The sequence below is a fragment of the Oncorhynchus kisutch genome, linkage group LG30 (genome assembly GCF_002021735.2).
Source record: "Oncorhynchus kisutch isolate 150728-3 linkage group LG30, Okis_V2, whole genome shotgun sequence".
Classification (NCBI taxonomy): Eukaryota; Metazoa; Chordata; class Actinopteri; order Salmoniformes; family Salmonidae; genus Oncorhynchus; species Oncorhynchus kisutch.
The window spans coordinates 28,821,256-28,839,809 of NC_034203.2; the positions used below are offsets into that span (position 1 = coordinate 28,821,256).

Sequence of the window (18,554 nt, forward strand, 5' to 3'; positions counted from 1 at the left end):
ACAGACATATACAACATAGTTACAGACATATAAACATAGTTACAGACATATACAACATAGTTACAGACATATACAACATAGTTACAGACATATACAACATAGTTACAGACAAATACAACATAGTTACAGACATGTACAACATAGTTACAGACATATACAACATAGTTACAGACATATACAACATAGTTACAGACAAATACAACATAGTTACAGACATATACAACATAGTTACAGACATATACAACATAGTTACAGACATATACAACATAGTTACAGACATATACAACATAGTTACAGACATATACAACATAGTTACAGACGTATACAACATAGTTACAGACATATACAACATAGTTACAGACATATACAACATAGTTACAGACATATACAACATAGTTACAGACATATGCAACATAGTTACAGACATGTACAACATAGTTACAGACATATACAACATAGTTACAGACATATACAACATAGTTACAGACATATATAACATAGTTACAGACATATACAACATAGTTACAGACATAGTAACATAGTTACAGACATATACAACATAGTTACAGACATATACAACATAGTTACAGACATAGTCAACATAGTTACAGACATATACAACATAGTTACAGACATATACAACATAGTTACAGCCTGTACAACATAGTTACAGACATATACAACATAGTTACAGACATATACAACATAGTTACAGACATATACAACATAGTTACAGACATATACAACATAGTTACAGACATATACAACATAGTTACAGACATATACAACATAGTTACAGACCTATACAACATAGTTACAGACATAGTACAACATAGTTACAGACATATACAACATAGTTACAGACATATACAACATAGTTACAGACATATACAACATAGTTACAGACATATACAACATAGTTACAGACATATACAACATAGTTACAGACCTATACAACATAGTTACAGACATATCAACATAGTTACAGACATATACAACATAGTTACAGACATATACAACATAGTTACAGACATATACAACATAGTTACAGACATATACAACATAGTTACAGACATATACAACATAGTTACAGACATATACAACATAGTTACAGACACATACAACATAGTTACAGACATATACAACATAGTTACAGACATATACAACATAGTTACAGACATATACAACATAGTTACAGACATATACAACATAGTTACAGACATATACAACATAGTTACAGACATATACAACATAGTTACAGACATATACAACATAGTTACAGACATATACAACATAGTTACAGACATATACAACATAGTTACAGACATATACAACATAGTTACAGACATATACAACATAGTTACAGACATATACAACATAGTTACAGACACATACAACATAGTTACAGACATATACAACATAGTTACAGACATATACAACATAGTTACAGACATATACAACATAGTTACAGACATATACAACATAGTTACAGACATATACAACATAGTTACAGACATATACAACATAGTTACAGACATATACAACATAGTTACAGACATATACAACATAGTTACAGACATATGCAACATAGTTACAGACCTGTACAACATAGTTACAGACATATACAACATAGTTACAGACATGTACAATATAGTTACAGACATATATAGCATAGTTAGATATATATAACATAGTTACAGACATGAGTATCATAGTTACAGACATGAGTATCATAGTTACAGACATATACAACATAGTTACAGACATAGTCAACATAATTACAGACATATACAACATAGTTACAGACATATACAACATAGTTACAGACCTGTAAAACATAGTTACAGACATATACAACATAGTTACAGACATATACAACATAGTTACAGACATATACAACATAGTTACAGACACATACAACATAGTTACAGACATATACAACATAGTTACAGACATATACAACATAGTTACAGACATATACAACATAGTTACAGACATATACAACATAGTTACAGACATATACAACATAGTTACAGACATATACAACATAGTTACAGACATAGTCAACATAGTTACAGACATATACAACATAGTTACAGACATATACAACATAGTTACAGCCTGTACAACATAGTTACAGACATATCAACATAGTTACAGACATATACAACATAGTTACAGACATATACAACATAGTTACAGACATATACAACATAGTTACAGACATATACAACATAGTTACAGACACATACAACATAGTTACAGACATATACAACATAGTTACAGACACATACAACATAGTTACAGACATATGCAACATAGTTACAGACATATACAACATAGTTACAGACATATACAACATAGTTACAGACATATACAACATAGTTACAGACATATACAACATAGTTACAGACATATACAACATAGTTACAGACATATACAACATAGTTACAGACATATACAACATAGTTACAGACATATACAACATAGTTACAGACATATACAACATAGTTACAGACATATACAACATAGTTACAGACATATACAACATAGTTACAGACATATACAACATAGTTACAGACATATACAACATAGTTACAGACATATACAACATAGTTACAGACATATACAACATAGTTACAGACATGTACAACATAGTTACAGACATATACAACATAGTTAGATATATACAACATAGTTACAGACATGACAACATAGTTACAGACATGAGTAACATAGTTACAGACATATACAACATAGTTACAGACATATACAACATAGTTACAGACATATACAACATAGTTACAGACATATACAACATAGTTACAGACATATACAACATAGTTACAGACATATACAACATAGTTACAGACATGTAAAACATAGTTACAGACATATACAACATAGTTACAGACATATACAACATAGTTACAGACATGTACAACATAGTTACAGACATATACAACATAGTTACAGACATATACAACATAGTTACAGACATATACAACATAGTTACAGACATATACAACATAGTTACAGACATATACAACATAGTTACAGACATATACAACATAGTTACAGACATATACAACATAGTTACAGACATATACAACATAGTTACAGACCTGTACAACATAGTTACAGACATATACAACATAGTTACAGACATATACAACATAGTTACAGACATATACAACATAGTTACAGACATATACAACATAGTTACAGACATATACAACATAGTTACAGACATATACAACATAGTTACAGACATATACAACATAGTTACAGACATATACAACATAGTTACAGACATATACAACATAGTTACAGACATACAACATAGTTACAGACATATACAACATAGTTACAGACATATACAACATAGTTACAGACATATACAACATAGTTAGAGATATATATATACAACATAGTTACAGACATACAACATAGTTACAGACATATACAACATAGTTACAGACATATACAACATAGTTACAGACATATACAACATAGTTACAGACATATACAACATAGTTACAGACATATACAACATAGTTACAGACACATACAACATAGTTACAGACATATACAACATAGTTACAGACATATACAACATAGTTACAGACATATACAACATAGTTACAGACAAATACAACATAGTTACAGACATATACAACATAGTTACAGACATATACAACATAGTTACAGACATATACAACATAGTTACAGACATATACAACATAGTTACAGACATATACAACATAGTTACAGACCTATACAACATAGTTACAGACAAATACAACATAGTTACAGACATATACAACATAGTTACAGACATATACAACATAGTTACAGACATATACAACATAGTTACAGACCTGTACAACATAGTTACAGACATATACAACATAGTTACAGACATATACAACATAGTTACAGACATATAACATAGTTACAGACATATACAACATAGTTACAGACATATACAACATAGTTACAGACATGACAACATAGTTACAGACATATACAACATAGTTACAGACATATACAACATAGTTACAGACATATACAACATAGTTACAGACATATACAACATAGTTACAGACATATACAACATAGTTACAGACATATACAACATAGTTACAGACATATACAACATAGTTACAGACGTATACAACATAGTTACAGACATATCAACATAGTTACAGACATATACAACATAGTTACAGACATATACAACATAGTTACAGACCTGTACAACATAGTTACAGACATAGTAACATAGTTACAGACATATACAACATAGTTACAGACATATACAACATAGTTACAGACATAGTCAACATAGTTACAGACATATACAACATAGTTACAGACATATACAACATAGTTACAGACTATACAACATAGTTACAGACATAGTCAACATAGTTACAGACATATACAACATAGTTACAGACATATACAACATAGTTACAGACCTGTACAACATAGTTACAGACATATACAACATAGTTACAGACATATACAACATAGTTACAGACATATACAACATAGTTACAGACATATCAACATAGTTACAGACATATACAACATAGTTACAGACATATACAACATAGTTACAGACATAGTACAACATAGTTACAGACATATACAACATAGTTACAGACATATACAACATAGTTACAGACATATACAACATAGTTACAGACATAGTCAACATAATTACAGACATATACAACATAGTTACAGACATATACAACATAGTTACATGCCTGTACAACATAGTTACAGACATATACAACATAGTTACAGACATATACAACATAGTTACAGACACATACAACATAGTTACAGACACATACAACATAGTTACAGACATATACAACATAGTTACAGACATATACAACATAGTTACAGACGTATACAACATAGTTACAGACATATACAACATAGTTACAGACATATACAACATAGTTACAGACAGATACAACATAGTTACAGACATAGTCAACATAGTTACAGACATATACAACATAGTTACAGACATATACAACATAGTTACAGACCTGTACAACATAGTTACAGACATATACAACATAGTTACAGACATATACAACATAGTTACAGACATACAACATAGTTACAGACATACAACATAGTTACAGACATATACAACATAGTTACAGACATATACAACATAGTTACAGACACATACAACATAGTTACAGACATATACAACATAGTTACAGACATATACAACATAGTTACAGACATATACAACATAGTTACAGACATATACAACATAGTTACAGACATATACAACATAGTTACAGACATATACAACATAGTTACAGACATATACAACATAGTTACAGACATATACAACATAGTTACAGACCTGTACAACATAGTTACAGACATATAAACATAGTTACAGACATATACATATAGTTACAGACATATACAACATAGTTACAGACATAGTAACATAGTTACAGACATATAACATAGTTACAGACATATACAACATAGTTACAGACATAGTACAACATAGTTACAGACATATACAACATAGTTACAGACATATACAACATAGTTACAGACATATACAACATAGTTACAGACATATACAACATAGTTACAGACATATACAACATAGTTACAGACATATACAACATAGTTACAGACATATACAACATAGTTACAGACATATACAACATAGTTACAGACATATACAACATAGTTACAGACATATACAACATAGTTACAGACATAGTACAACATAGTTACAGACATATACAACATAGTTACAGACATATACAACATAGTTACAGACATATACAACATAGTTACAGACATACAACATAGTTACAGACATATACAACATAGTTACAGACATATACAACATAGTTACAGACATATACAACATAGTTACAGACATACAACATAGTTACAGACATATACAACATAGTTACAGACATATACAACATAGTTACAGACACATACAACATAGTTACAGACACATACAACATAGTTACAGACAATACAACATAGTTACAGACACATACAACATAGTTACAGACATATACAACATAGTTACAGACATATACAACATAGTTACAGACATACAACATAGTTACAGACATATACAACATAGTTACAGACATATACAACATAGTTACAGACATATACAACATAGTTAGACATATACAACATAGTTACAGACATATACAACATAGTTACAGACATATACAACATAGTTACAGACATATACAACATAGTTACAGACATATACAACATAGTTACAGACGTATACAACATAGTTACAGACATATACAACATAGTTACAGACATATACAACATAGTTACAGACATATACAACATAGTTACAGACATATACAACATAGTTACAGACATATACAACATAGTTACAGACATATACAACATAGTTACAGACATATAACATAGTTACAGACATATACAACATAGTTACAGACATGAGTAACATAGTTACAGACATAGTAACATAGTTACAGACATATACAACATAGTTACAGACATAGTCAACATAGTTACAGACATATACAACATAGTTACAGACATATACAACATAGTTACATGCCTGTACAACATAGTTACAGACATAGTCAACATAGTTACAGACATATACAACATAGTTACAGACACATACAACATAGTTACAGACACATACAACATAGTTACAGACACATACAACATAGTTACAGACATATACAACATAGTTACAGACGTATACAACATAGTTACAGACACATACAACATAGTTACAGACATATACAACATAGTTACAGACATATACAACATAGTTACAGACATAGTCAACATAATTACAGACATATACAACATAGTTACAGACATATACAACATAGTTACATGCCTGTACAACATAGTTACAGACATATACAACATAGTTACAGACATATACAACATAGTTACAGACATATACAACATAGTTACAGACATAGTCAACATAATTACAGACATATACAACATCGTTACAGACATATACAACATAGTTACATGCCTGTACAACATAGTTACAGACATAGTGAACATAATTACAGACATATACAACATAGTTACAGACATATACAACATAGTTACAGACATAGTCAACATAATTACAGACATATACAACATAGTTACAGACATATACAACATAGTTACAGACCTGTACAACATAGTTACAGACATATACAACATAGTTACAGACATATACAACATAGTTACAGACACATACAACATAGTTACAGACATATACAACATAGTTACAGACACATACAACATAGTTACAGACATATACAACATAGTTACAGACGTATACAACATAGTTACAGACATATACAACATAGTTACAGACATATACAACATAGTTACAGACATATACAACATAGTTACAGACATACAACATAGTTACAGACATATACAACATAGTTACAGACATATACAACATAGTTACAGACATAGTTACAGACATATAGTTACAGACATATACAACATAGTTACAGACATATACAACATAGTTACAGACGATATACAACATAGTTACAGACGTATACAACATAGTTACAGACGTATACAACATAGTTACAGACATATACAACATAGTTACAGACATATACAACATAGTTACAGACATATGCAACATAGTTACAGACCTGTACAACATAGTTACAGACATATATAACGTAGTTACAGACATGTTACAATATAGTTACAGACATATATAGCATAGTTAGAATATATAACATAGTTTACAGACATGAGTATCATAGTTACAGACATGAGTATCATAGTTTACAGACATATACAACATAGTTACAGACATAGTCAACATAATTACAGACATATACAACATAGTTTACAGACATACAACATAGTTAACATGCCTGTACAACATAGTTACAGACATAGTCAACATAGTTACAGACATATACAACATAGTTACAGACACATACAACAATAGTATCAGCACATACAACATAGTTACAGACACATACAACATAACGTTACAGACAAATACAACATAGTTACTTACAGACGTACCCATATAGTTACAGACACATACAACATAGTTACAGACTATACAACTAGTTACAGACAGATACAACATAGTTACAGACATAGTCAACATAATTACAGACATATACAAACATAGTTACAGACATATACAACATACGTTACATGCCTGTACAACATAGTTACAGACATAGTCAACATAATTCAGACATATACAACATAGTTACAGACATTATACAACATAGTTACAGACATTTACAACATAGTTACAGACATATACAAACATAGTTACAGACACCTACACATAGTTTACAGACATATACAACATAGTTCAGACCACTACAACATAGTTACAGACATATGCAACATAGTTACAGACATATACAACATAGTTACAGACGTATACAACATGGTTACAGACATATACAACATAGTTACAGACACATACAACATAGTTACAGACATATGCAACATAGTTACAGACATATACAACATAGTTACAGACGTATACAACATAGTTACAGACGTATACAACATAGTTACAGACATATACAACATAGTTACAGACATATGCAACATAGTTACAGACATATACAACATAGTTACAGACATATGCAACATAGTTACAGACCTGTACACATAGTTACAGACATATACAACGTAGTTACAGACATATACAACATAGTTACAGACATGTACAATATAGTTACAGACATATATAGCATAGTTAGATATATATAACATAGTTACAGACATGAGTATCATAGTTACAGACATGAGTATCATAGTTACAGACATATACAACATAGTTACAGACATATACAACATAGTTACAGTCATATACAACATAGTTACAGTCATATACAACATAGTTACAGACATATACAACATAGTTACAGACACATACAACATAGTTACAGACCTGTAAAACATAGTTACAGACATATACAACATAGTTACAGACACATACAACATAGTTACAGACCTGTAAACATAGTTACAGACATATACAACATAGTTACAGACATATACAACATAGTTACAGACATGTACAACATAGTTACAGTCATATACAGCATAGTTACAGACATATACAACATAGTTACAGACACATACAACATAGTTACAGACCTGTACAACATAGTTACAGACATATACAACATAGTTTCAGACCTGTACAACATAGTTCCAGACATATACACCATAGTTACAGACATATACAACATAGTTCCAGACCTGTACAACATAGTTACAGACATTTATAACATAGTTACAGACATATACAGCATAGTTACAGACATATACAGCATAGTTACAGACATATACAACATAGTTACAGACATATACAACATAGTTACAGACAAATACAGCATAGCTACAGACCTGTACAACATAGTTACAGACATATACAATATAGTTACAGACATATACAATATAGTTAGAGACATATATAGCATAGTTAGAGATATATATATATAACAAAGTTACAGACATGAGTATCATAGTTACAGACATATACAACATAATTACAGACATATGAAACATATTTACAGACATATACAACATAGTTACAGACATATACAGCATAGTTACAGACATATACAACATAGTTACAGACAAATACAGCATAGCTACAGACCTGTACAACATAGTTACAGACATATACAACATAGTTACAGACATATACAACATAGTTGCAGACAAATACAACATAGTTACAGACATATACAACATAGTTACAGACACATACAACATAGTTACAGACATATACAACATAGTTACAGACATATACAACATAGTTACAGACATATACAACATAGTTACAGACGTATACAACATAGTTACAGACGTATACAACATAGTTACAGACATATACAACATAGTTACAGACATATACAACATAGTTGCAGACATATGCAACATAGTTACAGACCTGTACAACATAGTTACAGACATATATAACGTAGTTACAGACATGTACAATATAGTTACAGACATATATAGCATAGTTAGATATATATAACATAGTTACAGACATGAGTATCATAGTTACAGACATGAGTATCATAGTTACAGACATATACAACATAGTTACAGACATAGTCAACATAATTACAGACATATACAACATAGTTACAGACATATACAACATAGTTACATGCCTGTACAACATAGTTACAGACATATACAACATAGTTACAGTCATATACAACATAGTTACAGACATATACAACATAGTTACAGACATAGTCAACATAATTACAGACATATACAACATCGTTACAGACATATACAACATAGTTACATGCCTGTACAACATAGTTACAGACATAGTGAACATAATTACAGACATATACAACATAGTTACAGACATATACAGCATAGTTACAGACATAGTCAACATAATTACAGACATATACAACATAGTTACAGACATATACAACATAGTTACATGCCTGTACAACATAGTTACAGACATAGTCAACATAGTTACAGACATATACAACATAGTTACAGACACATACAACATAGTTACAGACACATACAACATAGTTACAGACACATACAACATAGTTACAGACAAATACAACATAGTTACAGACGTATACAATATAGTTACAGACACATACAACATAGTTACAGACATATACAACATAGTTACAGACAGATACAACATAGTTACAGACATAGTCAACATAATTACAGACATATACAACATAGTTACAGACATATACAACATAGTTACATGCCTGTACAACATTGTTACAGACATAGTCAACATAATTACAGACATATACAACATAGTTACAGACATATACAACATCGTTACATGCCTGTACAACATAGTTGCAGACAAATACAACATAGTTACAGACATATACAACATAGTTACAGACACATACAACATAGTTACAGACGTATACAACATAGTTACAGACATATACAACATAGTTACAGACATATACAACATAGTTACAGACATATGCAACATAGTTACAGACCTGTACAACATAGTTACATACATATATAACGTAGTTACAGACATGTACAATATAGTTACAGACATATATAGCATAGTTAGATATATATAACATAGTTACAGACATGAGTATCATAGTTACAGACATGAGTATCATAGTTACAGACATATACAACATAGTTACAGACATAGTCAACATAATTACAGACATATACAACATAGTTACAGACATATACAACATAGTTACATGCCTGTACAACATAGTTACAGACATATACAACATAGTTACAGTCATATACAACATAGTTACAGACATATACAACATAGTTACAGACATAGTCAACATAATTACAGACATATACAACATCGTTACAGACATATACAACATAGTTACATGCCTGTACAACATAGTTACAGACATAGTGAACATAATTACAGACATATACAACATAGTTACAGACATATACAACATAGTTACAGACATAGTCAACATAATTACAGACATATACAACATAGTTACAGACATATACAACATAGTTACATGCCTGTACAACATAGTTACAGACATAGTCAACATAGTTACAGACATATACAACATAGTTACAGACACATACAACATAGTTACAGACACATACAACATAGTTACAGACAAATACAACATAGTTACAGACGTATACAATATAGTTACAGACACATACAACATAGTTACAGACATATACAACATAGTTACAGACAGATACAACATAGTTACAGACATAGTCAACATAATTACAGACATATACAACATAGTTACAGACATATACAACATAGTTACATGCCTGTACAACATAGTTACAGACATAGTCAACATAATTACAGACATATACAACATAGTTACAGACATATACAACATAGTTACAGACATATACAACATAGTTACAGACGTATACAACATAGTTACAGACGTATACAACATAGTTACAGACATATACAACATAGTTACAGACATATACAACATAGTTACAGACATATGCAACATAGTTACAGACCTGTACAACATAGTTACAGACATATATAACGTAGTTACAGACATGTACAATATAGTTACAGACATATATAGCATAGTTAGATATATATAACATAGTTACAGACATGAGTATCATAGTTACAGACATGAGTATCATAGTTACAGACATATACAACATAGTTACAGACATAGTCAACATAATTACAGACATATACAACATAGTTACAGACATATACAACATAGTTACATGCCTGTACAACATAGTTACAGACATAGTCAACATAGTTACAGACATATACAACATAGTTACAGACACATACAACATAGTTACAGACACATACAACATAGTTACAGACACATACAACATAGTTACAGACAAATACAACATAGTTACAGACGTATACAATATAGTTACAGACACATACAACATAGTTACAGACATATACAACATAGTTACAGACAGATACAACATAGTTACAGACATAGTCAACATAATTACAGACATATACAACATAGTTACAGACATATACAACATAGTTACATGCCTGTACAACATAGTTACAGACATAGTCAACATAATTACAGACATATACAACATAGTTACAGACATATACAACATAGTTACAGACATTTACAACATAGTTACAGACATATACAACATAGTTACAGACACATACAACATAGTTACAGACATATACAACATAGTTACAGACACATACAACATAGTTACAGACATATGCAACATAGTTACAGACATATACAACATAGTTACAGACGTATACAACATAGTTACAGACATATACAACATAGTTACAGACACATACAACATAGTTACAGACATATGCAACATAGTTACAGACATATACAACATAGTTACAGACGTATACAACATAGTTACAGACGTATACAACATAGTTACAGACATATACAACATAGTTACAGACATATGCAACATAGTTACAGACATATACAACATAGTTACAGACATATGCAACATAGTTACAGACCTGTACAACATAGTTACAGACATATACAACGTAGTTACAGACATATACAACATAGTTACAGACATGTACAATATAGTTACAGACATATATAGCATAGTTAGATATATATAACATAGTTACAGACATGAGTATCATAGTTACAGACATGAGTATCATAGTTACAGACATATACAACATAGTTACAGACATATACAACATAGTTACAGTCATATACAACATAGTTACAGTCATATACAACATAGTTACAGACATATACAACATAGTTACAGACACATACAACATAGTTACAGACCTGTAAAACATAGTTACAGACATATACAACATAGTTACAGACACATACAACATAGTTACAGACCTGTAAAACATAGTTACAGACATATACAACATAGTTACAGACATATACAACATAGTTACAGACATGTACAACATAGTTACAGTCATATACAGCATAGTTAAAGACATATACAACATAGTTACAGACACATACAACATAGTTACAGACCTGTACAACATAGTTACAGACATATACAACATAGTTTCAGACCTGTACAACATAGTTCCAGACATATACACCATAGTTACAGACATATACAACATAGTTCCAGACCTGTACAACATAGTTACAGACATTTATAACATAGTTACAGACATATACAGCATAGTTACAGACATATACAGCATAGTTACAGACATATACAACATAGTTACAGACATATACAACATAGTTACAGACAAATACAGCATAGCTACAGACCTGTACAACATAGTTACAGACATATACAATATAGTTACAGACATATACAATATAGTTAGAGACATATATAGCATAGTTAGAGATATATATATATAACATAGTTACAGACATGAGTATCATAGTTACAGACATATACAACATAATTACAGACATATGAAACATATTTACAGACATATACAACATAGTTACAGACATATACAGCATAGTTACAGACATATACAACATAGTTACAGACAAATACAGCATAGCTACAGACCTGTACAACATAGTTACAGACATATACAACATAGTTACAGACATATACAACATAGTTACAGACATATACAACATAGTTACAGACAAATACAGCATAGCTACAGACCTGTACAACATAGTTACAGACATATACAACATAGTTACAGACATATACAACATAGTTACAGACAAATACAGCATAGCTACAGACCTGTACAACATAGTTACAGACATATACAACATAGTTACATACATATACAATATAGTTACAGTCATATACAACGTAGTTATAGACATATACAACATAGTTATAGACATATACAACATAGTTACAGACATATCGTCAAACATACTAGATATTAACCCATGTATTTCAATATTAACACATTTTCTTCGTGCCTGAGTCTAATTAAGTGTCTCCAGATAATCTTTTCCATTATGAACTTTTCAGCCCCCAGACTGGTGAATCTGACTTCCAAGCTGAGCAGCATCGTTGCAGTGGAAGGGAAAGATGTCATCTTCAAGTGTAGTGTCACCCCAGCAGACGTCAAAGTAAAATGGTTCCGCAACAACGTGCCAATCACTGCTGGGCCCAAGTATAAGATTGAGCACAGGGCCACCAGCCACTCCCTCACCATCACGTCAGTCAGTCAGGAGGATGCTGGGGAGATCAGCATGGCAGCTGAGGGCAAAACCTGCAACGCTACCCTCCAAGTGCAACGTAAGAACCAAGCTCTATTCACTTTAACACTTACTGTATGATATAATATCTGAGCTAATTTCCAGTGGATATACTTCTGTTCTGTATTATCAGCAGATTGTTTTGATTGACTGATACACAATTATAGACATTGTTTACAAAAATGTATAAGCCTTTTAAGCATTTTAGCTTAGAAGCGCTACAGTTATCACGAAGGAGTTGCAATATCTGTGTTTTCTTTGTACCCTGACAGTGGAGCCGGTGATGTTCAAGAAAAAGCTTCAGAACGTGACGACGGTAGAGGATCAGAAGGGAGTGAAGCTGGAGGTGGAGCTTAGTAGACCCTCTAAAGAGGTCAGGTGGATGAAGAACAGTGTGGTGCTGCAGCCCGGAGGCAACATGGACATCAGGGTGGACGGGGCCAAGCAGACCCTGGTCTTCAAGAGTGTGACTACCGCTGACCGCGGCTACTACTCCTGTGAAACTCTGGATGACAAGACCCAGGCCAAACTCACGGTGGATGGTAAGTACCTTTATATTTTAGTCATTTAGCAGACGTTCTTATCCTGAGTGACTTACAGTAGAAATGAGGGTTAAGTGCCTTGTTCAAAGGGACATCTACAGAATTTTCACCTAGTCAGCTCGGTGATTCGATCCAGCGACCTTTCGGTTACTGGCCCAACGCTCTTAAGCACTAGACTACCTACCGCCCAAGTAAGAGTATGTCCCATTTACAGATGCTGTAGTTTTATGATTATGTATAAATAGCGATCTAGTGATCTCAGTTAAGCACAGACAGTATTTCCTAATCAGACATGCAGTTTGTACATTTGATCTCCACACAGATGTTTATTTTGTTATGTATATATATTTTTGTACCTTTTTTAACTCGGCAAGTCAGTTAAGAACAAATTCTTATTGACAATGACAGCCTACCCCGGACAAACCCTAACCCGGACGATGCTGGGCCAATTGTGTGCCGGTTATGATACAGCCTGGAATTGAACCAGGGTCTGTAGTGATGCCTCTAGCACTGAGATGCAACGCCTTAGACCGCTGCGCCACTCTGTAGCCCCAGACTATTTATAGCTACAGTGTCAGTGCCGAAAAGAGATGCACAGGACACTTAGCGATGATTCTTTATAACCTAAACATTTAGCATATTCCAACACACCTAAATATTCCCTCTATGTGTATTTCACAGTGCAGAAGATTGAGGTGGTGAAGGGCCTGCTGGCCGAGGTCAAGGCCAATGAGAAGGAGACAGTGACCCTGGAGGTGGAGCTCAGTCAAGCTGACGTGGAGGGTTCCTGGACCAGGAGCGGAGCCAAGCTCAAGGCAGGGTCCAACTGTCGCATCACGGCCCTTGGAAAGAAGCATGCCCTTACACTGTCCCAACTCAAGATGGAGGACGCAGGAACGATTGTCTTCCAAGCGGAAGGGGTCAAGTCTTCTGGCAAGCTCATTGTTGCAGGTAGGTTATCTCAATTGTTGTCCAACATTAAGCTATTCATCAAGTTGAGTGTAATTTGAAGTGGCACCTCTTATTTAAATACTGTACCTTTTTGCATTGTGGCTCATACAGAACCTGCTGCCATGATCTCTAGGCCCATGGAGGATGTCAAAGCTCCAGAGAAGGAGAAGGCAACACTTGAGTGTGAGGTGTCCAGAACCAATTCTGAGGTCAAGTGGTTCAAGGTGAGAAAACATATTCTTGTGGTAAATCATAGAACTCGAACATCCAGTCATGCAAAACGAGAAAATGTTCAATGTCAGCAATTTACTTTGCATAATTGTGTATACAAAGTGAAGTAATCATTTGTACTAAAATATCACTGTTCCCTAGGGTGATACGGAACTAAAACCAGGAAAGAACTTTGGCATCCACTCCCAGGGTCGCACACGTAGCCTCCTCATCTATAAATGTTCCAAAGAGGATGAGGGCACATACGTTTGTCGAACGTCTGACGACAATACATCAGCCAAACTCACTGTACATGGTATGAGTCCCTACATGTTATTCTTATGATACAACATGATACATGGTATATTATGCGATCCAATGATAATGATCGTATAATACAATCCAATGACGATTGTATAGGCTTGTCAATGAAAGATGTACTTACAGGTTGGTAAAATAGTGCATGTCTCAATTTTAAATAATAGGCATCCTTCTTACCAGATATATAGCTATGAATCAATGGAAAAGAATGTCCCTATTCCATTCAGCATTAGATGTGTTGAAGGCTCTCTGATGTCTCTTTTAATGGTCTCTTGTGATTCTCCCCCAAAGCCCGAGACATTAAGATAGTGAAGAAGCTGGAGGATGTGGAGGTGATGGAGAAGGAGAGTGCGTCATTCATGTGTGAGATCTCTCACGATGAAGTGGCCTGCCAGTGGTTCAAAGGTGACACCAAACTCAAAGTCGGTGACAACATCAAGATGAGACAAGAGGGTGAGGAGGATACACACATTTAGAATTCTTTCCAAGTATATGTTTAGATGTCCATTTTAGCAATAGACTCTCATATATTATATTTTAGTAATAGACACTCATATATTTTAGTAATAGACACTCATATATTTTAGTAATAGACACTCATACATTTTAGTAATAGACACTCATACATTTTATTAATAGACACTCATACATTTTATTAATAGGCACCCATTCATTTTAGTAATAGACACACATATATTTTAGTAATAGACACTCATATATTTTAGTAATAGACACTCATACATTTTAGTAATAGACACTCATATATTTTAGTAATAGACACTCATACATTTTATTAATAGACGCTCATGCATCAGCTTTTGAATTATTAGCCATCATTGATTAATTAGGTCTAATGTACTATTTCTGTGTTTTACCATTCTGTACTGTTCTTATAAGTTGCCCTCTTTCAATTAAAGGTAAAATCTATGTGCTGCTGATTAAATCGGTGACACCAGAAGACGTGGCGGAGATTAAATTCACAGCTGAAAAGGCCTCTTCAACGGCCAAACTGACAGTGAAAGGTAAAGAAACAAAGTCCATTTCCAGCATGCATTCCTCATAGAATGCTATATACGGCACAATATGCCATATGATAGAATACCTTTGTTAAATTAATGATGTTCAGGTCATCACAATATACACAACAAATCCACAGAATTCACTAACACTTATTAAACATACCAATGGTGAATTCAGTGCTCTAACCATAACTAAAATCTAGTTAGTCTGTCCTCTGTGTCCTCAGAGTTATTGTCCTGAGGTTTATTTTGGTTCAGCAGCCAGATGTCTGTGGGGATTGCCTCTTTTATTCTGAAATGTAGGTGTTTTGTATCCCTGGCCAGAGGGCAAGATGACCCCTAAGAATATATAGAGGTTGTGAGTTGTTTCCCTGGAAATCCATGGTGCAGTCTTTTCTTGATATACCGTTGTTTTACATCCTCTGGAAACCTGAACCACGGGACCCAGATCCTAGGGTGACCTGACCACCCTCGGGAGCTTGCTCTCATGTTGCTTATGGAGATCCCTCTGTACCAGGCCAGGAGTGAAAAGGTCATGCAGTGACTATCCGAGCCCCTCAGGACGTTGGAGTAGATGGAGGACAGCACAGGAGAAATCCCTGTTCCTTGGGGTAGCCCGTGGAAATGAATTGCACAGGGAGATTTTTTCTTTGGCTTACTGACCCCTATTGAGGAGAAAGTCAATGACCCACTTAATTAGACTTAAGTCCACTTTGAGATCCTGTAGATTGGGACAAGTTGGTACCAAAAATTTTTTTGAAGAAAAATTATTTTGAGGAAAAATG

At 32.8% G+C, this 18,554-nt stretch overlaps 1 protein-coding gene across 11 annotated transcripts in view; it reads left to right on the plus strand.

Moving 5' to 3' along the window:
* Positions 1-18,554, plus strand: part of LOC109874533 (obscurin) — a 134,593-nt gene that overhangs the window by 54,065 nt on the left and 61,974 nt on the right. For all 11 annotated transcript variants that reach the window (XM_031809833.1, XM_031809839.1, XM_031809841.1 and 8 more), the window contains exons 18-24: positions 14,497-14,766; positions 14,999-15,268; positions 15,950-16,219; positions 16,331-16,443; positions 16,592-16,745; positions 17,042-17,203; positions 17,668-17,772. In XM_031809833.1, the coding sequence (XP_031665693.1) occupies positions 14,497-14,766; positions 14,999-15,268; positions 15,950-16,219; positions 16,331-16,443; positions 16,592-16,745; positions 17,042-17,203; positions 17,668-17,772 (1,344 nt within the window). The remainder of the gene's footprint in view (positions 1-14,496; positions 14,767-14,998; positions 15,269-15,949; positions 16,220-16,330; positions 16,444-16,591; positions 16,746-17,041; positions 17,204-17,667; positions 17,773-18,554) is intronic.